Source organism: Manacus candei, unplaced genomic scaffold, assembly GCF_025592945.1.
Source record: "Manacus candei isolate 608988 ecotype Guabito, Panama unplaced genomic scaffold, ASM2559294v1 h1tg000278l, whole genome shotgun sequence".
Lineage (NCBI taxonomy): Eukaryota > Metazoa > Chordata > Aves > Passeriformes > Pipridae > Manacus > Manacus candei.
Genome location: NW_026138326.1, coordinates 16,363 through 40,761, shown reverse-complemented (window position 1 = coordinate 40,761; position 24,399 = coordinate 16,363). Strand labels below are relative to the sequence as shown.

Sequence of the window (24,399 nt, the reverse complement as noted above, 5' to 3'; positions counted from 1 at the left end):
TTCTCTCTGACAAGGGTTTTTCCATGGTTCCCCTCAATTCCCAGGTTCAAGGGGGTCCCAGCACACTTTGGGATGCGTTGGATGCCGTGTTGGGGTGCAGATGTCTCCCCAAAGCTCCCCCAGAACAGAGTGACACAAGTGGGGAGCACAGAGGGGTCCCCATTCCTGATCCATCCTGGAGCAACCACACTGGGGGCAACTGGGATCAGAGTGGGAGCAGCTGGGCCCCTGGTGGGCTCATACTGGGATCATCCTGGGAGTGACTGCAATAATACTGGGAGTATGGGAGAGGGACTGCAACCATACTGGGGATGACTGGGATCAAACTGGATTCATACTGGAAGTGTCTAGAAGTTCCTGGGATCACAGTGGGAGTGACTGAACTCATAGTGGGATCATCCTGGGAGCAACTGGGACCATGCAGGGGCAAATGGCATCGTCCAGGCACTGACTCAAAGTGCCTGGGGCCAGACTGGACTCAGACTGGGAGTCCCTGAGAGGGAAAGGAACCATCCTGGAGGGACTGGGAGCAACTGGGACCACCTTGGGGATAACTGGGATCCAATTGGGAGTGACTGGCAGTGACTGGGATGATAGTGGGAGTGACCAGGACCATACTGGAACCATCCTGGGAGTGACTGTCAGTGCCCAGGATCATACTGGGAGCAACTGGGATCATGCTGGCAGCACAAAGGACAGAGGGAGGGGAGGGGAAAAGGGAGAGGAGGGAAAGAGAGGGGAGGGGGAATTTTAGAAAGGATAAAGAGGAAAGAAAGACAAAAGAAAAGAAGAAAAGTAAGAGAAAAAGCCGCGTTTAAACATTCAGTAAATGTGTGAGTCCTTGAGAGCTCCCAGGTCAAAGGCAGGTGAAGTGTTTGCAGGGGACAGGAGCCTGTTCAGGGCTCAGGAGCTGCTGCTGCCCAAAGGGAGGAAACGCACCGAGGGCTCGGAGCAGAGTTTGTGCTTTGGGGCCTTTGCCAAGAACCCGCAGGAGGGAAAGCAGTTCCAGCCAGGGGGGCCCAGGGGCTCCCAGCACGGGCCCAGGGGCTCCCAGTCACCCCCAGGATGGGCCCAGTCACCCCCAGGATGATCTCAGTCACTTTTAGTCACGTCCAGTCTGATCCCAGCATGATCCCAGTCACTCCCAGTCTGATTCCATTCTCTCCTAGCAGGATCCAAGTTACCCCCTGCAAGGTCCCAGTTGCTCCCAGTCACTCCCAGTATAATTCTGGTGTTTCCCATTATATCTCAGTTGCCCCAATGTAGTCCCACTCACTCCCAGTCGTTTCCAGTAGCTTCCAGCATGATTCCAGTTGCTCACAGCCACTCCCAGTCACCCCCAGTGTGGTCCCAGTCACTCCCAGGATGGCTGCAGACACTCCCAGTATATCCCAGTTGCCCTCAGCATGCTCACAGTCATACCCAGTTGACTTCCACTTGCCCCAGGATGCTTCCAGTTCCCATCAAGACAATCCCAGTCACTCCCAATCTATGCCAGTTGCCTCCAGTATGCACCCTGTCACTCCCAGTTACTCCCAGTTCCACCATACTCCCACCATGGCCCCACTGGCTCCCAGTTCCACTCTGTGTAGTTTTACTCACTCCCAGTATGATCCTGGGCACTGACAGTCACTCCCAGGATGGTTCCAGTATGGCCCTGGTCACTCCCACTAGGATCCCAGTCACTCCCAGTCACTCCAAATAGGATCCAAGTCACTCCCAATTGGATCCCAGTTACCCCCAAGGTGGCCCCAGTTGCTTCCAGTATGATCCCAGTTGCCCTCCGTGTGGTTCCAGTTGCTCCCATTTCCCCCTTCTGTGCTTCCAGTCACTCCCAGTATCATCCCTGTCACTCCCAGCCACTCCCAGTAGACCCCACTTGCCTCCAACAGGCTCCCAGTCACCCCCACTATCATCTCAGTCACTTTTAGTCATGCCCAGTATCATCCCACTATGATCCCAGTCACTCCCAGTACGATACCAGTCTCTCCGAGTAGGATCCACGTTACCCCCTGCATGGTCCCAGTTGCTCCCAGTCACCCCACTCGAGTTCCACTCCCTCCCAGTCCCTCCCAGGACCATCCCAGTAGCTCCCAGTGGCACCCCAGATGGTGGCACTCACACCCAGGATGAACCCAGACATGCCCTGGCACTCCCAGGATAAAGCCATTTGCCCCCAGCAGGGTCCCAGTTCCTCCCAGTCACTGACTATGGTTCCAGTTGCTCCCAGGATGATCCCTGGCACTCCCAGTCACTCCCACTATGATCCCAGTCAGTCTCAGTATGATCCCAGTCCCTCCTGGACTCTCCCAGTATACCTCAGTTGAAGTCAATGTGGTCCCACTCACTCCCAGTTGCTCCCAGTATCTTCCAGCATAATCCCAGTTGCTCACAGCCACTCCCAGTCACTCCCAGTGTGGTCCTAGTTGCTCCCAGTTTTTCCACTGTGATCCCAGTTGCTCCCAGTTGCCCTGAGCAGAGACCCAGTTGCTTCCAGTATGATCCCTGTCTGATCCCAGTCTGATCCCAGTCTGATCCCAGTAATATCCCAGTATTATCCCAGTACAATCACAGTTGTCCCCAGCATGGGCCAAGTTGCTCCCAGTTGCCTCCAGCACAGATCCAGTCAATCCAAGTGTGATGCCAGTCTTCCCCCAGCATGGTCCCAGTCCATCCCAGTTGCCCCATTGTAGATCCAGTCACTCCCAGTCACTCCTAGCGTTGTCCCAGCCAATCCCAGTTGCCCCATTGTAGATCCAGTCACTCCCAGTCACTCCTAGTGTGGTCCCAGTCGCTCCCAGTATGATCCCAGTAACCTCCAGCGTGATCCCACTTGCTCCCAGTATATCCCAGTTGCACCAACATGGTCCCAACTGCCCTCAGAATGCTCCTAGTCATTCCCAGTATGACCCCAGTCACCCTCACTGTGGGCCCAGTTGTCCCCAGCATGGCCAAGCTGCTCCCAGTTGCCTCCAGCACAGATCCAGTCAATCCAAGTGTGATCCCAGTCTTCCCCCAGCATGGTCCCAGCCAATCCCAGTTGCACCACTGTAGATCCAGTCACTCCCAGTTGCTCCCAGTTGCCCCCCACATGGTCCAGCTCACTCCCAGTGTGTTCCCAGTCACCCTCACGATGGTTGCAGACTCTCCCAGTAGATCCCAGTTACCCTCAGCATGCTCACAGTCATACCCAGTTACTTCCACGTGCCCCAGGATGCTTCCAGTTCCCATCAGGACAATCCCAGTCACTCCCAGTCACTCCCAGTCTATGCCAGTTTCCTCCAGCATGCACCCTGTCATTCCCAGTCACTCCCAGTTCCACCATACTTCCAGCATGGCCCCACTGGTTCCCAGTTCCCCCCGGAATACTTGCAGTCACTCCCAGTATGATCCCAGTCACTGGCAGTCACTCCCAGGATGGTTCCAGTATGGTCCTGGTCACTCCCACTAGGATCCCAGTCACTCCCAGTTGGATCCCAGTTGCCCCCAAGGTGGTCCCAGTTGCTCCCAGTATGATCCCACTACGAGTCCAGTCACCCTCAGTACAATCCCAGTAACTTGCAGACACTTCCAGTACGAATCCAGTTTGTTCCCAGTCATCCCCAGTATGACCCCAGTCACCCTCACTGTGTCCCCAATTTCTCCTAGCATGGGCCAAGCTCTCCAACTGTGATCCCAGTATGATCCCAGTACTCCCCAGCATGGTCCCAGTTGCTCCCAGTTTCTCCCAGTGTGATCCCAGTTGCTCTAAGTTGTCTCTAGGATTGACCCAGTCACTCCCTTTAAGACCCCAGTCTGATCCCAGTATGAGCCCAGCAGCGGCCCAGCTGCTCCCAGGATGATCCCAGTTGCCCCCAGCGTGGTTCCAGTTGCTCCCATTCACCCCTCCTATGGTTCCACTCACTCCCAAACATTCCCAGTATATCCCAGTTGCCCCCAACATGCTCCCAGTTGCTCCCAGTATGATCCCAGTTGCCCCAGTTCTGGTCCCGCTGGCTCCAGTCCAGGTCTCGGTGTATCCCGGTGTCCCCCCTGCCCCCCCAGCCCCTTTGCTCTCACCCCCTTTTCCCTCCCCACAGAGCTCCTGAGCCGCCGGCGGCCGCAGCCCCTCCCCGTGGCCTCGGGCCCAGCCGGGACCCCCCAGTCCAGCCCCACCTGCACTTTGGGGGGTCGTGTGTCCCCCCCAGGCCCTGCTTTTGTTCACACCCCAGCCGGCTGCTCCCAGTGCTCCCAGGAAAGCTTCCCAGTTCTCTGCAGTCCCGGTTTTTGGGGGGGCAGTGAGGGGGCTCTGAAAATCCCAGGAATGGGGGGGTTTGGGCACTTCCAGACCCACAAAATCCTTTGAACAGGGCTTTTGGGGACATTCAGACCCCAGAAATCTTGGGAACATGGGGGCTCTCCTAGATCCCAGAAGTTACAGGAACATCGTGTTTGGGGCACTCCCTGACCCCAAAATATTGGAAAAGAGGGGCTTGGACACTCCTAGACCATGAAACGCATGGGAATAGGGGGTTGGGGCACTCCCAGACCCTAAAAATCCCCGAGAAAGTTGGCTTGGGCACATCCAGAGCCCAAAATATAGGAAAAGAGGGGACTGGACACTCCCAGACCCTAAAAGTCCCAGGCAGAGTGGGATTTGGAAAGCGTCACACCCCCAGAATCCCAGGAACTGGAAATTATTGGGCACTCGGGGCCACCCAGAACTTCATTCCCACGTACCCAGGTCAACCCAAACGCCAACCCCAGGAATCCGGGAACTCCCAGAACCCACCTTGGACCCCCCAAAACCCGGGCAGGGTCAGCAGCAGCAGCCAATGGGAGCGAGCGCTGTTGGTGCGTCATCAGCTGCCGGGCAGACCCGTTCGGAACGGAGCCCTCCCCGAGCTCAGCCAGTCAGAGAACGCCCTCAACTCATTTTGGGGACCCGTGGGAGCTCCGGGAGCCCGGGATGGGCGGTTTTGGGGGTTCCCTGAGCTTTGGGAGCCCTGGCTGGGCATTTTTGGTGGGCCCTGAGCTCCCCCCTCCCCCGCAGCCCACGGACCCCCCGAACCCCCTAGCCCCGGGGCTGCCGCGGGGGCCCCCAACGGCCCTCAGCCAATCCCGAAGCGCCCACGCCGCCCGCGCCCAATCCCAGCGCGCCGCGCTGATGACTCATCAGTCGCCGGGAAGACGCCTCGAAAAAAGGGCCCCGACTGCGCCCTCAGCCAAGCCCAGCGCGCCCCAAACCCCCCAAAACGGCGCCGCCCGGCTGGTTTGGGGCTGTCAGCAGCTGTCCGGCGCTGGGCATGGAGCGTGTGCGGGGAGCTGGGGCCGTGCTGGCGGTGCTGGTGGTGCTGGGAGCCCCCCCGGCTGCGGGCGAGGAGCTGTCGGGTGAGCGGGGGGGCGGGCAGGGGGGTCGGGTGGGAAAGGGGGGGAAAGAGGGGAGAAAAGAGGGGGTGGGAGCCCCAAAAGTGAGTGGGAGTGGGGTTGGAAGGCCCGGAGTGAGTGGGAGGGTGTTGGGAGCCCCAAAGTGAGGGCGGGAGGGTCTGGGGATTGTGGGGCCAGTGGGAAAGGGGTGGGAGAGGGGGGCAAAGGTGTGTGGGAGAGCAGGCAGAGGGGTGCCCTGGGGGTCCCTGGGTGTCCCTTGAGCCCTGGAGCGGTTCCCTGGGGTTCTGGGGGGCTCGGATCCACAGTGGGGGGGTCCCCAATCCCCCTGTCCGTCCCCGGGGGGCTGATGGGGGGTTCTCCCCCAGCCAAGAGCCGGTGTTGGGGCGTCCATGGGGCAGAGGAGGTGGGAAAGGGGGGTCCGGGGTGGCCCCCTGAGGTCCCACCGTGCTGTGGGGGGCTGGGGGATGATGGGGGTGGACGGAGCATCCCCTGACCCGTGTCCTGCACACACAGGGGTGTTCCAGTGGATGGGAAAGGCCGAGTGTCACTTCATCAACGGCACCGAGCGGGTGAGGTACGTGGACAGGTACATCTACAACCGGGAGCAGTACGCCCACTTCGACAGCGATGTGGGGGTTTTTGTGGGGGACACCCCGTATGGAGAATTCTGGGCCAGGCAATGGAACAACAACCCCGAAATTCTGGAGTACGAACGGGGTGAAGTGGACAGGCTCTGCCGGCACAACTACAAACTTGGTGCTCCGTTCAGCGTGGAGAGGAGAGGTGAGCGTGAGGCAGAGCGGGTCCCCTCAGCCCCCGCCCCGGGAATGACCCTGGAGCCCCTCATACCCTCCCTGGAAATCACCCCACACCCCTCAGCCCTCCCTGTGCCCTTCCCTTGGCCTTTTACCCCTTCCCAGTTCTTTCCTGTCTCTCCCAGTCCTTCCAATGCCCCCTAGTCTCTCTTAGTCCATTCCACTTTTTCAAAGTCCCTCTCAGTCCATTCCAGTCTCTCCCAGTTCCCCCCCGCGTCTCCACCCCGCTGGGCCCACCGAGCTCACGCCCCTCAGCCAATCCCAGCGCGTCTCTCTGATGACGCTCCAGTTGCCAGGCAGACCCAAACCAAAGACTTCCCTCACCACGACTCAGCCTCCCAGTCCAGATCGCTTCCTTCCCAGTCCACACCAGTCATTCCCAGTCCTTTCCAGTCATTCCCAGTCATTCCTAGTCCCCGTCACTCCATTCCCAGACCCTCTCACTCCATTCCCAGTCGTTCTCACTTCACTCCCACATCTCCCAACTCTCTCCCCAGTGACCCCTCAGCCCATCCCCTTCTCCCCCAATCTATTCCCAGTCCCTCCTACTGCCATCCCAGTCCCTCCCAGTGCCATCTCAATCCCTACCAATGTCCTCCAAGCCCTGTGCCCTCCCTACCAGTGCCCCCCAGCTCAGCCCAGTGTCTCCCCCGTCCCTGCCAGTGCCCCCCAGCGTGTCCATCTCGCTGGTGCCGTCGAGCTCCCAGCCCGGCCCCGGCCGCCTGCTCTGCTCCGGGATGGATTTCTACCCTGCGCCGGTGCAGGTGAGGTGGTTCCAGGATGGGCAGGAGCTGCCGGAGCACGTGGTGGCCACCGACGTGGTCCCCACCGGGGACTGGAGCTACCAGGTGCTGGTGCTGCTGGAAATCCCCCCCCGGCGCGGGGTCACCTACAGCTGCCAGGTGGAGCACGTCAGCCTGGAGCACCCCCTCAGCCGGCACTGGGGTACGGCCCGGCCCCCCCAGCACCGGGGGGGCAACTGGCCGGGGGTCGGGGGGGAAAGGGGGCAACTGGGGGCGACTGGGAGGAAGTCTGGGGGGGAATGGGATGGATTTGGGGGGCAATGGAGAGGCTGAGAAGGAGGTTGGTTGGTGCTAGGAGGGCTGAGAGGGGCTTTGGGGAGTCTTGGGGGCAACTGGGAGGGAGTTTTCAGGAGTGGTCTGGAAAGGCTGGAAGGAAGCTTGTGAGGTCTTGGGTTGACTGGGAGGGGTTCAGAGAAGTCTTAAGGGGGCTGGGAAGGGACTGGAAAGGGTTTCAGGGGGGCCCTGGGGGTGGGAGGGATTGGGAGGGTCCTAAAGGGGATGGGGGGGGGCTTTTTGGGATCCCAGAGGAACTGGGAAGGGACTGGCAGGAGATTTCAGGGAGTCCTCGGTGGGCTGGGAGAGACTAAGATGGTGTTTGTGGGGTCCTGGGTTGTCTCTGGGAGGTTTTGGGGGTGCTGACCCCCCCGGCTCCCCCCAGAGATGCCACCGGACACCGTCCGCAGCAAGATCCTGGTGGGGGTCGGGGGCTTCGTCTTGGGCTTGGTCTTCCTGGCGCTGGGGCTCGGCTTCTACCTGCGGGAGAAGGTAAAGGGGGGTCCCCAAATGGGGGTCGTGTCCCCCCCCCTTGCCCACAGCCTCTCTGCTCCCCCCACCCCGCTCTCACCCCCTTTTCTCTCCCCACAGGGCTCCTGAGCTGCCGGCGGCCGCAGCCCCTCCCCGTGGCCTCGGGCCCAGCCGGGACCCCCCATCCCACCCCCACATTGCAGGTTGGGAGCCCTCAGAAGGCTGGGGGGGGTGGAGTTTTTTGCTTTCTCCTGGGCAAAGGGCAAGGCCCTTCACTTTGGCCTTAGCTCAGGCAAGGGCTGTGTTGGAGAGGCTCCGAGGTCCTTTTGTTCTCGGCCTGCTCATCTGGCTGTTTGCTGGTTCCCATTTGCCTTCGTTTCCTGCGCCCTGTTCTGCCCCCAGCCCAGACCTGCTCGGACTTCACGGGACAGGTTTGACCCCCCTCCAGAGGAACCTTTTGGGGAGGAGGTCACCCTTTCCCTCCTCCGCTCCAGTGTTGGCAGTGGCGTGTGTTCATCGGCCAAAAGGGGGAATTCCCGGCCACAGCCAGCCACAGACAGCGGGAGATTCGTGGGAAGAGCCCCTTTTTCCCCTTTTCCACTTTTTCCCCTTTTTGTTGTTCTGCCAATACACAGATATCCTTTAAGAAAGCTGTTATTTTTCCTTTCTCCATACTTCCTCAACTGGAATCTCCTAATTTCCGATTTACAATTCTTTACATGGAGGAGTTTGGTTTTCCTCATAACTCATCCCCCTCAGCAAAACACTTCAGTCTCATTCAGCTGACACAGAGGTGCTGCCCCATGCTCCTGCCCTTGCCATTGCACATCCCCACATCCCAGAGCCCCAGCAAGAGCCCTGAGGAATGGGGCAGGCACAGGATCTCCCTTCCCAGGGCTGGGGGTCAGACCTTGGCCCTTTGCAAGAACAAAACAAAGCCAGATTTATTCAGCATCACAGACCCCGGGACTTTGCTTGTCCCCACCTGTCATCACTGCCCCCAGTTTTCTGCTCTAACTGGAAGCAGGGGACAATTTCTGAGTGCTGGCCCTCAGTGGGACTCATTAATGCCAGGAGAAACTGTGGACTTGGATCTGACTTGGAATTCTTCAGAGGTTTCTTTAACTTGTCTTTGTCTGATGTTCAGGGACTCATCCCCAACTCCCGAGGGTCATTCAGTGCCTGGGGCTGTGTCTGTGCTGCTGAGCTGGGCTGGGCTCCTGGCTCAGTTGAACAAAGTTCCCCCAAGAAATCCAAAGAATTTGGAGGAGATTGTAAAGCAGCAGAGGATTGACTCAAGGCAGCCCTGCCCTGACTGTGCTGCCTCTCCTGTCCCCTCCCCAGCTCTCTCCTCTCTGCTGGGCAGGCAGGAACAGGCTCCCCCCAGACACTGCCCAGCCCTGGGGGGACAGCTGAGTGCTGGGAGGGCAGCCCTGGATGGCAACAGCTCCTCAGGAAGGCAGGAAGGAAGGGCAGGAGCTGGCCAGGAGCTCTGGGCAAAGGGCAGGCTGGGCTGCACAGGGCCTGGCCTTGGAGGAAGCCTCGTGCTCCCAGGGCTCCAAGAACACAGGGATTGCCACCCCACACTCTGCTGGGAGGGCAGCAGGGCTGGGCACAGAGCAACCCAGGGGGGGCCTGGAGAGCCCTGGGGACAACATTTCCACACAGATGGTGCAGGGGCTGACTAAGACTCCTTTGTTACAGACAAGGGGCAAGTGCAACAGCCCCGGCATGTGGGCAAAGGAATTCATCTGAGTCATTTGGGTTCAGGAGAGGACATTTTTGGCCTTCTTGGTGAATCCGAAAAATCGGTCCGAGAAACTGCTCAGAGACTTTTTTATCTTTAAGCAGCAAGGTATTTGTTTATTCAACGTTGGGAGCAAGCCAGCTGGCGCTGGACAAACTTTCTCAAATGCTTCACACAAAATCAGCATTTTTATGCAATCTTCAGCTGGGATTAAATGCATATTCAAGTGATTACAACATCTATCGATGCATATTAATAACAGGCGGAGTAGAGGTGGAGCTCAGGCGGGGCTTGGGGCGGTGTTTCTCTTGGCCCTCAATCCTGAGGGTACTTCCACTCTTCCTCCATGGCTCTGGGGGCTTCAACTCATCTTCCTCAGCTTGACCTTCCTTCTCTTCCATTCTTCTTGACCCGCTCACTGAAGCTTGGAAAAAGCCCTGGCTCCCGGCCTATTCCTCCTATTCCAATGTCTCCCTGATCCTGCTGTCTCTCTAATTTATCCCCTCAAGGCCTAGGACATGTTCCTGTACTATTCTCTGAAGCTTTGCTCCAGTCAGTAGAACAGAACGAGCACAGATGCTCTTGGATGTTGGTAGATTGTTAGCAGGCCCCAATTTCTTAGTTAACTCTTTAGGGCCTGGCCTCCTGTTTCCCCAGGGACACAGCCCGGGCCCGGCTGTTCCCATTCCCATTCCACGGGTTTGCATTCCTGTCCCAGGTGTTCCCATCCCGTTCTAGTTGTTCCCATCCCATTCCTATTGTCCCCATTCCCTTTCCAGGTGTTCCCATTCCCATTCCAGGTGTTCCCATTCCCATTCCGAGTGTTCCCATTCCAGGTGTCTCCATTCCCATTACAGGTGTTCCTATTCCCATTCCAGAGTTTCCTATCCCATTCCAGGTGTTCCCATTCCCATTCCACGTGTTCCCATTCCCATTCCTAGTGTCCCCAGTTTGCTCCCAATGTCCCCATTCCCATTCCAGGTGTTCCCATTTCCATTCCTGGTGTTCCCATCCCATTGCTATTGTCCCCATCCCATTCCTGATGTCTCCATTCCCATTCCAGGCATTCTCATTCCCATTCCAGGTATTCCATCCCATTCTAGGTGTCACCGCTGTCATTTCCCCTGCTGGTTTACCTTTAAACCAGCACACCAGGGCTGTGCCCAACGGGGGTCCCTGTGGATCATCCAACGCGGGTCCTCCCATGGCTGATGGAGTTGGAGCAGCGGCCGAAGCTCTTCCCGCAGTCGGGGCACTCGGGGCTTCTCTTACCGGTGGGTCCGTTGGTGGGAGGTCAAGGAAGAGCTCTGCCTGAAGCTCTTCCCACACTCCCCACACTTGTGAGGCCTCTCCGTGATGTGGATGCGAAGGTGGGTGTAGAGGGTGGAGCTGTCCCACATTCCCTACACGTGTAGGGCTGTTCCCCAGTGGGGATGTGCTGGTGGCTGAGCAGCTTGGTGCTTGTGCTGAAGCTCTTCCCACATTCCAAGCACTTGTAGGGCCATTCCCTGGTGTGGATGCAACGGTGTTTGCAAAGGCTGGAGCTGTCCCTGAAGCTCTTCCCACACTCTGCACACGTGTAGGGCCATTCCCACTGTGGATCATCTGGTGTCCGAGCAGGTGGGAGCTCTGTTTGAAGCTCTTCCCACACTCCCCACACGTGTAGGGCCGTTCCCCAGTGTGGATGTGCTGGTGCCTCAGGAGGTTGGATCTCTTCCTGAAGCTCTTCCCACATTCCAAGCACCTGAAGGGTTTCTCCCTGCTGGGAGGCTGCTCAGGGACCACCAGCTCGCAGCTCCGCCTCAAGCTCCGGCCGCCTTCCCGGCACACGCTGGCTCTTTCCTCCTCACAGCCCCCTGGGCTGGCTTTGGAGCCCCTCCTGCGGGGGTATCTCCGGCCCTTTTCCTCCCCGCTGCCTTCCTGCGCCGGGGAGCCCTTCAAAACGGCCTCTCCCACCAGGCTCTGCCGGGGGGATTTGTCCTCCGCGCTCTCCGGCCTCACCTCGGGGCCTGGGGCAGGAACCAACAAGGACACGCAGGGGATTTGCCTCTGGCCCACAGGGAAGTCCAAGGACATCCCCCCAACTCCGGCCCCACCAGGACGGCCACAAAAGACAAAAGACCCACCCAAAGGGGCACTGACTTCCTCCTCACCTGCCTGGGGGGCCCAAGGCATCTTCCTCTTCCTCGCAGCCTCCTCCTCCATCTGCCCAATCTTTGAGAAGCAGAAATCCTGATGGGAAGGGGGAAAACAAGGGGTGAGTGCGTTGCCTTGGGAGTTCCTCGTGCCCAAGTGCAGCTCTAGGACTCACCGGGCATCTTGTGTCCATAAAAACCCCCAAAACACCAACATTCAGCCCAAAATCCCCTCCCAGGAGTTCCCCCTCTCTGCTCTCTGGGGTTAGGGGGGTCCCCCCTGTCTGGCCTGATGGCACTTCTGCCTGCATTGGGGGTCCCCCTTCTCCAGGCTGCCGGGGGTCCCGCGGCTCCGGGGGGTTCCCACTCTCCGGGGTCCCCTTGAGTGTTGCTAGGGGGGTCCCAGGGCTCACTTCTCCCCACTCTGCCTCCCGGGGCCGGCCGGCCCTCCTCTCTCGGCTCCCACCCTCGCAAACCTCTTGGCGCTCTCGGCTCCCACCCCGCCTCAAGGCCCCCCCTCCTCTCCACACTCCAAGGCCTTCCCCCTCTCCGGGACCCCCGCTTAAGGGGCCCGGCGCTCCCTCTCTGCTCCCCCCCCTCCAGCATTCCGGGGGTACCCCAGCTCCGGGATCGCCCCTCTCCGCTCTCCCCACTCCGCGGCTACCGGGGTTCCCCCCCGGCTCTCACGGGGCCTCCAAACCGCTCTCGCCCCCCCCGCCATTGCCCAGCCACCGCCAGGACTTTTTGGCTGCTCTTCTTTGTGCTCCCGCTCGGCTCCTCCCTCGGCTGGGCCGCCGCTTTTGGCGGGTTTCCTCCTCCGGGATCCGCCCCCTGCAGCCCTTCCCCCCCTGGACCAGCCCCCTTGGGCCCCCCTTGGGCCCCCCTTGGGCCCCCCTTGCCCAATAAGTCTGATTATACAGACAAGCAATTGATTTTAACCCACAAAACCCAAATGTATAACCCAGCACCCTGGGGCATGAACAAAGTGGTTTTCCTTGGGTCCCTCCCCGAGTCCAAAGTAAAGGGAGAGGGGAAAAAAACCTGCTGGTGGGAGAGCTGTTGCAGTCTGGTCAGAAGTGGTGATTGCAGTCCAGTTGAGGGTGGTGGTCTCAGTCTGGTTGAGAGTGCTGAGCTGCAGCCTTCCTGTGGATACCACGAGTGGTGGAAAGGTTCTGAAACTCCAGGTTTATATATTCTCCAGTTCAGGCAGGAATGGTCAGTCGTTCCCTCAGAGCGGGGAATTCCATAAAAGGATGCTTAGTTCTTCCCTCAGAGCGGGGAATTCCATAAAAGGATATGAGGGTTCTCTGAGCGGGGAATTCCATAAAAGGATGCTCAGTTCGTTCCCTCTGAGCGGGGAATTCCATAAAAGGATATGAGGATTCTCAGAGCGGGGAATTCCATAAAAGGGTATGAGGACAGGGACACCCCCCCCCCCCTCGTAGCCCCCCCTCCTCCACCCCCGAGAACAGTTTCTGGGAAAATGGCATGGAAGGCCATAGAATACACACTTTTGGGCTACACCCATCCAGTGAGGAATCGGTCCCAGCTGTTCTAACTAGGACACTGTGTCCCTCATTGCTGCCATCATCATCATCATCGGCCTCATGGCAGTCGGTGTCTGGAAGCTCCGATCCGGTAACTCCCGGGATGGGGGTCGGCAAGGGGCACGGATCCGCCCGGCAGCATTCCGGGGATCCTGTGCCACGGGTGCTGATCCCACTTTCTTTTCATAGGGAAATAGGAATAGAGACATTGGGGACAGGGATGGGGACATTAGGGACATTAGGGATGGGGACACTGGGAGCAGGTTGGGGACAGCAGGAATGGGCATGGGAACTCCAGGAATGGGAATGGGGACATTGGGAGCAGGTTGGAGTCACCAGGAATGGGAATTAGTACACCGGGAATGGGAATGGGGACATGGGAGACCAGGATAGGGATAGTGGGGACAGGAACAGAGACACTGGGAGCAGGTTGGCACAGTAGAAAGTGGGAATGGGGACAGGGATGGGAACCCCAGGAACTGGAATGGGGACAGGGATGGGAACCCCAGGAATGGGAATGGGGACAGGGATGGGAACCCCAGGAATGGGAATAGGGACAGGGTTGGGAACGTGTCTCTCCAGGAGTTGGTTCAATCCAAAGGTCGGTCCCTGGCTCGAGGCCACGGGAAGCCCCTTCTTTGGGAATGTCTGGGAACCAGGTGTCAGAGGTTTGAAAAGAGGTGTTGGAATTGTTTCCCAGTGTCCCCCCATTCCCATCTGTGTCTCCCGGGATGGGGTGGGTTGGAGCGGAGCCGCAGGCGCTGGGCAGGGGCAGTGGGGGGAGGGCGGCTCTCGGGGACACCGCGGTGGCCGCGGGGAGGGCGGGGGGTCCTTTGTTCGGGGGCTTTTGGGGTTTGTCCGGGACCAGACAGAGCGGGAGCTGATTTTGGCCACCTTGTTCTCTTTTCCTGACAGGAAGTTTTTTCCCCCACAGGACACCTCGTGGAGAACGACCGAGAGAGAGAGAGAGAGCCTGACCCATCTGGGAGCGAGGTGTTCTGCTCTGGGGACTGCCCTGGGAAAAGGGACTCCTTCACTGCTGGCTGCGAGCACACGGGGCTGAGAGAGCTTTGAACTGCCGGGACAGTTTCTCCCCCCACCTGGGGATTTGGGACTTTGTTTTGTTTCTTCTGAAAGTTTTTGGTTGCACCATTTGTTGTTTATTCAGATTTTGTTAATAAAAAGTTGTTTCTTTTCCTTTTCCGCACTTCCACCTGAAGTCTCTTAATTTCTAAGTTGTAATCTTGTTTAATCAGGACGCAGTGCCCTCAGGGGGAGGAGGAGGAAAGGAGACCAAGAGGTGCCATGGCCAATCAAACTGCAGAGGAACAACCTGTGCCAGTAGCAGCTGCCCCTCTACAGAAGAAATCCAAGACCAAATCAACTCAGTTAGTGAGGGATGAAGGGGAAGCAGAGCCCTCAGAACAGGAGCAAGAGGCAGGACCAGAGATAATCACCAGATCCCCATCCCAGATGAGCTGTGAGAGATGTGAAAAGATTTCAGCCTCCAACTGGGAGAGCCCCTGCTGACCTGGCTGCTCCAGTGCTGGGATATCATGGCCCAGCATATGGAACTAGGTGGGGGTGCAGCCAAGCAACTGGGATCCCTGTCCTGGGATGTTGGGATTGACCAGGGGATTGGGAAGAGGACAGAGAGGGGATGAGAGCTGGGTACAGGCTTGGGAATTGCCAGGAGGGCTTTTGAAAGGAGCGTAGGGGAAAGGGATGTCTAAGAACAAGTCCCTTAGGAGAGGGAAGCAGAGAGGCTGTGTTTTCACCCCAACACAAAGGTCTGCAGGGCAGAGCAGAGAATATGCCCACAGAAGATTCTTGTGCGCCCGTCTTTGCAGTTCTGACAGGCACTTCTTGTCACAGCCTGTCCTCTCCATTCCAGAATAGGCCCTGGCAACCAAAGAACCAACACCCTGTTGCAAAGCAGTTTAAATTTAGTAGTAGAATGGCTAAGGCTTAAGTAAAAGGGTAAGGCCTAGAAAGCAACACATTACAGTAGTGAGTTAAGCAGCAGCCTTGTTCGTGGGAATAGAATGTACTGAAGAAGTAGAAACAATAATCAAAAGATGTAGTCAAGCATGTACGTAACGATTTGTACCTTAGATGTGGTAAGGGTCTGTTAAACAGTTCTAGGGGGGTAAGGCAACTTAAGCAGATTTATGATTAGAGTAGATGATTGTTAATTGTTATAAACTACTGCACCTGGGTTGCTATAGAAACTGTAATTGTTTTAGCCGTGAGAATACATGTAAACTTGTTTGTGTATAAAAGCTGAACTGAGAACGAGGGTCGTCGGAATCCTGACTTGGGGCGTTAGCCCGCAGGTTCCCGGGGCCCCGAATAAAGCACCCATAAACCGGCACTCTGTTGGTTTGTGTCTTTGTTTACGGGCAACAGTTTTGGCGACACCAGATGGAACTCCGGGGGTAGCTGGGCGGCTCACGAGCTGATCTACTCCATGCCGGCAACCAGGTGATTTCTGGGGAGACATCGACCCGTGCCCGACCCGCGCCCGCCGGACAACCCTCTAGGTAAGCCCGAAGGTGCTTTATTCTTTTAGGTTTGTTGGTTGGGAGCCTGCCTATAAGACGGGATAGTGAGTGTCCCGCTGGGTTGGGCTAAAGGTACCTTGGTTGGGAAGCCTAGGCGCTGGTCGTAAGACGCGGCGAAAGCTGCGCAGTACCAGCACTCGCCTCTCAGAGGGAGAATCGGCGAGTTGGTTTTGGTTTTGGTTTTGTTCTGGTTTATATTGTTGTGTTATCGTGCTGGTCGTTAAAAGTATTGTTTTGTGTTGTTGTGTTATTGTGAATTTGATGAATTTAGATTGTGGTGTGTGTGTGAGCAAGTAGCAAGCATGATGTCATTTAAAACCTTTAGAGCACTATCCTGCACAGAAAAAGATATCCCTAGCGATTCTCCGCTTGGTTGCTTGTTAAAACATTGGAAGGAAGGAAATTTTGGACAAGAGTTAAGCAAGAAACAGTTGATTGATTATTGTAATAATGTATGGCCTCAATATGAAACAGGAGGAATGCTGTGGCCCAGAAATGGATCACTGACTCTGGAAATTATAACCCCTTTGATGCGATATTTACGAGAGAATGAGAAGTGGGATGAAATACCGTATCTGGATTTGTTTTATTATTTAGAACAAAACACTGAATGGCAAAAGGAATGTGGTATCTTAGTGTTGAAAGAACTGGAACTGGAGGATGATAAATGTAAGAAATGTCAAGAGCGGAGTATAAAGATATTGAAAGGATTGGATGATAAACATGAGCAGAAAATACGGTTTTCAGAACCAGAGGAGGACGTGTCTTTGTTAGTCTCCCCCGGAGTAACTCCAAGTGCGCCCCCGAGAAATAGTCTCCCTTCACGTGCAAGGGCACAATCACACATCATGCCCCCGTTAGAATCATCCTCGGATGAGGAAGAAACAGGGGGGCGGGAATGTGACAGAACTCCTCTAGCAGAACGGACTCGGAGAGGGCGAAGGGAGAGGGAAAGAAGACGGGGAGGGGGGAGGGAGACAGACGTTTCGCTCTCACCCCCTAGATTGATGGCTCCCTTGCGAGAAGCGGTTGGAGCAGGCAGGGGAAAAATCATGATAAAAGTTCCTTTTTCGCCTAATGATTTACTAATTTGGAAACAGTCAGCTGGGACATATAGAGAAAATCCTGAGCGGGTGGCTCGTGTTACAAAAATGGTTATAAAAACACAAGACCCGGACTGGAATGATTTACAGGTATTAATAGATACAATTTTAGATTCAACAGAAAAAGAAATGGTATTAAAGGTGATGGTGGAGAGAGCAAAGGAAAGGATTCGTACCCTGCCTCGGGCAGCGCGGGGGACGGTAAATGATTTTGTACCGCGGGAGGATCCCGATTGGGACGCTAATAACCCCGCAGATTATAAAAAGTTAAAAATTTACCAGGAATTATTGGTAGAGGGAATACGATGTGGCATTCCAAAAACGTTGAATTGGTCTAAGTTATATTCAGTAATGCAAGATAAGACTGAGTCCCCTTCTGCCTTTTTAGAAAGGCTAAAGGAAACAGCTAGGAGGTATACAGACTTAGATGTGGAAGACGAGTCTGGAAAATTACAATTAGCATTGATCTTTATGGGACAATCACAAGAATATATTAGAAAGAAATTTCAAAAACTGGAAGGGAGAGAAACAAGAGATTTAGAGAAATTGTTAGAAGTGGCTTGGAAAGCATATAACAATCGGGAAAAGGAAAGTACTAAGAAACAACAAGCGAGCTTGTTGGCGCTTTTACAAGCTTCAGGAGAGAACAATGGGGCCGGTGGCCATAGAGGAAGAAGTCGTGGTAATAGGGGAAGGGGAGGAATGGGTAGAGGATTTAACAATCAGTCGGGATTTGGAAATCAATACGGGGGAGGACGTGGTAGAATAGGACCAAATCAGTGTGCTCTTTGTAAAGGACAAGGACATTGGAAAAACGAATGCCCATTAAATGCTGGAAATGGAATGAATCCTTGGAATCCTCAAAGCTTTGTGAATCCACAAAACCCTGTTGGTATGGGCACGCCACAGGGTGTCGCCCAAGCATTTATGTTAGGGAGTTGTGGAAGACAGAGTCGGCTAGATTCAGACTTAAAGGTTGTTTTGGAAGTAGAGGGGGAGCCGACGGAATTTAGAATAGATACTGGAGCTAGTTTTTCGGCAATGAATAAATTGATGGGGCCATTAAGTGATTCAACCGTACAAGTAGTGGGAGTTTCAGGACAGATAGAGGAAAGAACATTTCTGCGACCTCTAGATATCAAATTTAAGGGAAGAGAATTAGATCATCAATTTCTGTACATGCCTAACAGTCCTGAATGTTTATTAGGAAGGGATTTGCTTTCAGCCTTGCAAGCTAAAATTATATTTGAAAAAGGGAGAGTCAAGATAGAAATTCCAGAAGAAAATTTAGCGAAAATTTTTGTTGTGAAAGAAGTGGAAAAGGAAGAAATACCCCAAGAGATTGAACAGGCTGTTGTACCCTGGGTATGGGAGACCGGGGTTCCTGGGAAATCTAAAGCAGCCACCCCAGTTAGAATAGAATTAAAAGAAGGAGCACAACCTGTCAGAGTTAGGCAATACCCAATTAGTTTAGAAGCAAGAAAGGGAATAGCCCCTATGATTTCACAGTTCCTAACTCTAGGAATATTACAAGAATGTGAATCAGAATTTAACACCCCCATATTTCCGATAAAAAAACCAAATGGAAAATATAGATTAGTACAAGATTTGAGAGCAGTAAATCTTATTACAAAAGATATTCACCCGGTTGTAGCAAATCCTTATACCTTGCTAACATCTGTGTCTGAGAAGTTTCAGTGGTTTACTGTGGTTGATTTGAAAGATGCTTTCTTCTGCATACCACTGGCACGAGAAAGTTGGAAAATCTTTGCCTTTGAATGGGAAAGTCCGGAGACAGGACGAAAGAGACAGCTCGCTTGGACTCGATTACCACAAGGATTCAAATGCTCACCCACGATATTTGGTAATCAGTTAGCAAAGGAACTAGAGGAATGGAAGACTACTCAGGTAAAAGAATCTCCTTTTTCATATATAATACTGCAATATGTAGATGACATTTTCTTAGGAGCTACAGAACAGGGACTTTGTCGTCAGTTAACTATTGAACTGTTAAACATGCTGGGCCAAGCAGGCTACCGAGTCTCAAAAGAAAAAGCACAACTAGTAAAACGGAAAGTTATCTATCTGGGATGTGAAATTTCCCAAGGAGTCCGGCGCCTGGGAACAAATAGAATTCAAGCAATATGTGCTATACCTGTGCCTAGAAATAATCAAGAACTGAGATCTTTTCTAGGAATGGTCGGATGGTGCAGGCTGTGGATTCCTAACTTCGGACTGACTGCTCGACCACTGTATGAAGCAGCAAAGGAGTCCAAGCTAACCTGGGGGACAGAGCAAGAAAAAGCATTCCAGGAACTGAAGAAAGCCCTCCAGGAAGCACCTGCCCTGGGACTACCGGACCCAACCAAGGAATTTCAGCTCTATGTTTGTGAGAGACAACGAATGGCCTTAGGAGTCCTCACTCAGCGTCTAGGATCCTGGAAGAGACCGGTTGGGTACTTCTCCAAACGGCTAGACGCAGTAAGTGGGGGATGGCCGGGGTGTCTCAGAGCTGTGGCAGCGACGGTCATTTTAATACAGGAAGCACGCAAATTGACTCTGGGAAAACACATGATAGTGTACGTGCCCCACATGGTCATAGCAGTTCTAGAGCAAAAAGGGGGGCATTGGCTCTCCTCCAGCCGCATGTTGCAATACCAGGCTTTGTTGAGAGAACAAGATGATGTTGAACTGAAAATTACTAACCATCTCAACCCAGCAGAATTCCTTAGGTCTACACAGGAAGAAGGCACCCTGGAGCATGACTGTGTAGAGACCATTGAACAAGTCTACGCGAGCAGAAGAGACTTGAAGGACGAACCACTGACAGATCCTGACTGGGAGCTGTACACCGACGGATCTAGTTTTGTGGAAAACGGCACCAGGTACGCTGGGTATGCAGTAGTCACTTTACAACAAGTGATAGAAGCGACTGCACTACCCCCAGGTACGTCTGCACAAAAAGCCGAAATATGGGCATTGGTGAGAGCTTTAATATTAAGCCAAGGAAGGAGAGTTAACATATGGACTGACTCCAAATATGCTTTTGGGGTAGTTCATGTTCACGGAGCACTCTGGAAGGAGAGAGGACTTCTTACTTCTCAGGGGACAACGATTAAACATCGGGAAGAAATTTTACAATTGCTAGAGGCAATACATAAGCCCTCAGCAGTGGCAATAATGCATGTCAGAGGACACCAGGCTGATCCAGGACGAGAGTTTCAGGGAAATCGATACGCTGACCAAGCAGCCAGGAGGGCTGCGAGAGAGGTATGGACTCAAATGGTTCTTTTACCAACCCGGAATAATCCAGCAATAGCATTCATGGAAGAGAAACCGCATTATTCACCTGAAGATGAGAAATTAGCTGTGATGATGGAAGCAAAGAAAAATATCAGGGGGTGGTATATCACTCCTACGAGACAGGTAATTTTACCAGTCAGAATAATGAAAGCAGTGCTTGAGATGGAACACAACAAGTGCCACTGGGGTGCAGAAGCACTAGTGAAATTCTTGAAAAACGAAATTTTCTCAAACCAGATGTTAACACTAGCTAAAAGGGTGAATGCAATGTGTCCTATGTGTATAAAGAATAATCCAGTAGTCAGGAAGCAAGTACAAATGGGAAAACTACAAGTAGGACAGTTACCAGGAGACTATTGGCAAGTAGATTTTTCTGAGTTGCCTAAGGCCCAAACTTTTAAATATCTGCTAGTGTATGTTTGTACCTTCTCAGGGTGGCCAGAAGCTTTTCCATGCAGGACCAATCAGGCAAAAGAAGTAGTGAAAACCCTTCTGAAGGAAATCATCCCAAGATTTGGAGTTCCCCTAGGGTTGTCCTCTGATCGAGGACCGCACTTTACAGCAGGGATAGTCCAAGATGTGTCAGCTGTATTAGGGATAACATGGAATCTCCATACACCATGGAGACCGCAGTCTAGTGGACAAGTAGAAAGAATGAATCAGACATTAAAAGGTCAATTGAAGAAGATCTGTCAGGAAGCCAAAATCCAGTGGCCCCAAGCAGTACCCCTCGCTCTGCTGAGAGTTAGGATTAAACCAAGGGAAAGAATAGGAGTAAGTCCATACGAAATATTGTATGGCAAGCCCTATCATGCGGCTACTTACCAAGGGGATCCTCATGTAGTAGGTGATCAGGCAGTATTTAACTATGTGTTATCTTTGAATAAGACCCTCACAGCCCTCAGAGGAGCGCTGCAGTGGAATCGGCCTCTGCCCCTGGAGAATCCGGTTCATGACATTTCTCCAGGAGACCAAGTCTACGTGAAAAACTGGTCAGTGGAACCATTAAAGGGAACATGGGACGGTCCTCGCCAGGTGATAATGACCACTTATACGGCGGTGAAAGTCGAGGGAATCGACAATTGGATCCATTACACCCGAGTCAAGAAGGTTCCAGTCTCATGGTCGGTAGAACCTCTCTCACCTACAAAGATGGTATTTCGAGCCAACAATTGAAGATTGTGGTATTCCTGGGGTTGATAAGTTTAGCAGAGACCACCGTGAGAATTGAGACCCCAGATCCTTATTTGTTTGCACCAGAACACACTGATGTAAACTTAACTTGTCTGTTTTCAGATGACCAGGGAGCTGAATTAAGAGATGTCCACGTCAAGTGGAGACGGAGAGATCAAGATCGAATCATAACAGAAGGAGTGACAACAGTTTGGGATGCGACACAACAAAAGGGTTATACCGTCCTGCAGGTACCTGAGGTGTCTAAAACCGTAGAAGGGACATACATGTGTGTAGTTTGGATTCAAAGGAGTTTTGATTATGGGTATGTAGAAATACACATGATAAACACAACTCGGGAAATAATGACTAAGGTACAAGTTATACCCCCCAGGAAAACTCGACATGTGAGAGATCTACAGATTCCGAATAGAGAAATAGAACAGGAAAATTTAATTGTGGGCCTAATTCGAGATTTTGGGAAAGTACAAAACGTTACTAAAATTACTGCATGTCTCCCTATGCCTCATGCAGCAGGAGACCCAATTCCATGGGGAATAATTCCAGTGCCAGAAATACCCAAAATGTTTAAGAATATTACAAGGAATTGCAAATTTGTAACCATCACATGGAGCGAAACGGTAGATGTATGTTTATTAAGTGACAAAATGATGAAGAAGCAATGTGAACAGATGCCGGGATATTTCCGATGGGTAGTAATTGGGACATGGGTAACAAGTGAAACAATTAATGAATTAAAAGGATACTGTTTAGTTACAAATTCAACACACCCATGCTCTAAAGTTCCGGCTTCAGTAAAACGAGAAAAACAAGAAGAGGTCTGTCAAAATATTACCAGTTCTACAACCACGGAAGAATGGCAAACAATTTGGGGACCCAGCCTGCTAGAGACATATAGTTATATTGGAAAGGTACAGTGGTGCATTCACTGGAAGGGGAAAAAAGAATCAAACTTATTCTACAGGAAATAGAGGGAATCATAATTGGAGGACAGAAACACATACAAAAGAGGATTGGAATTGTACCCGAATATATACATGTGATACCCCAGACGATGAAATAGGCTTAATGCCAGTCAAAGCCCTCCTGCAGTTAGGATGTGAGTGTCAAGGATATAACCATACTATTAAAGGACATGTGAAAAACATTGATTGTCACACTACTACAGTTAGAAGTCCCGGAAACCTAGTATGGGTCATGGGACATGGTCAATGGACTACCCACATGCCACTAGACGGTCCGGTTGTACCTGTCACACTAGGGATACCTACTCTTTGTCCACTCTGGAGAAAAGAGAAGTTAACACCAGCAGAGATGCGACCACGGGAGAAAAGAGAAGTTAGTAATGACATTAATGACCTGGAACTAACAGATTGGCATGAGCCATCAGCAGGAGTTAAATTCGGATGGGCACTAGAATCTTTGTTTGCCCCAATTTCAACATATCGAAATAGAGAAATATTGTTCAAACTGATGAGCCAGACCGAAAGGTTAGCAGCAGTCACTAAGAAAGGATTTAAAGATCTAAATTTACAATTACAAGCCACCTCTAGAATGACCATACAAAACCGCATGGCATTAGACCTGATATTACTCAAAGAACATGGAGTTTGCGGTTACCTGCATGCAAAGGATGAGCATTGTTGTGTACACATCCCAAATGTCACTCAAGAAGTAGAGAAAGATATTAATCAATTAGAACAAATTGACGAGAATGTTCATAAACTGCAGAAAGAAGCGGAACACAATTGGATAGGACAATTATTCAGCTCCCTAGGTCTCCATGTGTCAGGATGGATATCTTCTGTTATCCAGTACGGAATATTGATTGTAATAATTGTTGTCATAGCCATAACTGTTTACAAGTGTCTTTTAGGAATGATTGTAAAAGAAGGTCAACATACGAGACGAATCATGAAAGCTATAACAAGAAAAGAAGTAATCTCACCGCAAAATGGATCACCTCCTATCCATCAAGAAACTGCAACCTGAAGATTGCTGTATTTGAGCATCCTTGCAAGCAAAGCCTGAAGAATGCTCAAAAGGGGGGACTGTTGCAAAGCAGTTTAAATTTAGTAGTAGAATGGCTAAGGCTTAAGTAAAAGGGTAAGGCCTAGAAAGCAACACATTACAGTAGTGAGTTAAGCAGCAGCCTTGTTCGTGGGAATAGAATGTACTGAAGAAGTAGAAACAATAATCAAAAGATGTAGTCAAGCATGTACGTAACGATTTGTACCTTAGATGTGGTAAGGGTCTGTTAAACAGTTCTAGGGGGGTAAGGCAACTTAAGCAGATTTATGATTAGAGTAGATGATTGTTAATTGTTATAAACTACTGCACCTGGGTTGCTATAGAAACTGTAATTGTTTTAGCCGTGAGAATACATGTAAACTTGTTTGTGTATAAAAGCTGAACTGAGAACGAGGGTCGTCGGAATCCTGACTTGGGGCGTTAGCCCGCAGGTTCCCGGGGCCCCGAATAAAGCACCCATAAACCGGCACTCTGTTGGTTTGTGTCTTTGTTTACGGGCAACACCCCACACCATAGTGCAGAACAACCCATGTGCTTTGGGCCCTTTTGTTGTCCTATCCATTCTGACCCATCCTCTCCATTCCGGAATAGCCTCTGGAAACCAAAGAACCAAGCCCCCCCCATGTGACAGTTCAACTCCACCCGTGTGCCAAGGGCTCCTTTGTGGTGTCACAGCCTGTCCTCTCCATTCTGGAATAGCCCCTGGAAACCAAAGAACCAACACCTCACACCCCCACAGTGCAGCCCCACCTGTCTGCCACGGGACTCTTTGGGATGTCACGGCCTTTCCCCCAGGAAAGAAAGCCTGGAACCTTCGGGTTTCACATGCAGTTGGGGGGCCACCCTGGGCACTCCATGGGCAGCAAGAGCTTTCTGTCCTGGCCCTTTTTGTCTGGCAGGAATCTTCAGGTGTGTTCAGTTTGGGCAGTCAGACTGGCAATTTCAGCGCAGGGCTCCTGCAAGTGAACGACAGCCCTTCCCTCCAGGAAAGAAACCCCTTACCCTCAGTCTCTTCTCCTGTTCCTTAAAACACAACCTGCAGGGGA

The 24,399-nt window shown here is 52.9% G+C and overlaps 1 protein-coding gene across 1 annotated transcript in view; it reads left to right on the top strand.

The window, feature by feature from the left end:
* Window positions 1-5,098: 5,098 nt before the first annotated feature.
* Window positions 5,099-24,399, top strand: part of LOC127464821 (class II histocompatibility antigen, B-L beta chain-like) — a gene marked incomplete at its 3' end in the record, with an annotated part of 34,695 nt that continues 15,394 nt past the window's right edge. Inside the window, exons 1-4 of the mRNA XM_051775290.1 lie at window positions 5,099-5,370; window positions 5,881-6,150; window positions 6,846-7,127; window positions 7,644-7,750. Coding sequence (XP_051631250.1) covers window positions 5,286-5,370; window positions 5,881-6,150; window positions 6,846-7,127; window positions 7,644-7,750 — 744 coding nt within the window. The remainder of the gene's footprint in view (window positions 5,371-5,880; window positions 6,151-6,845; window positions 7,128-7,643; window positions 7,751-24,399) is intronic.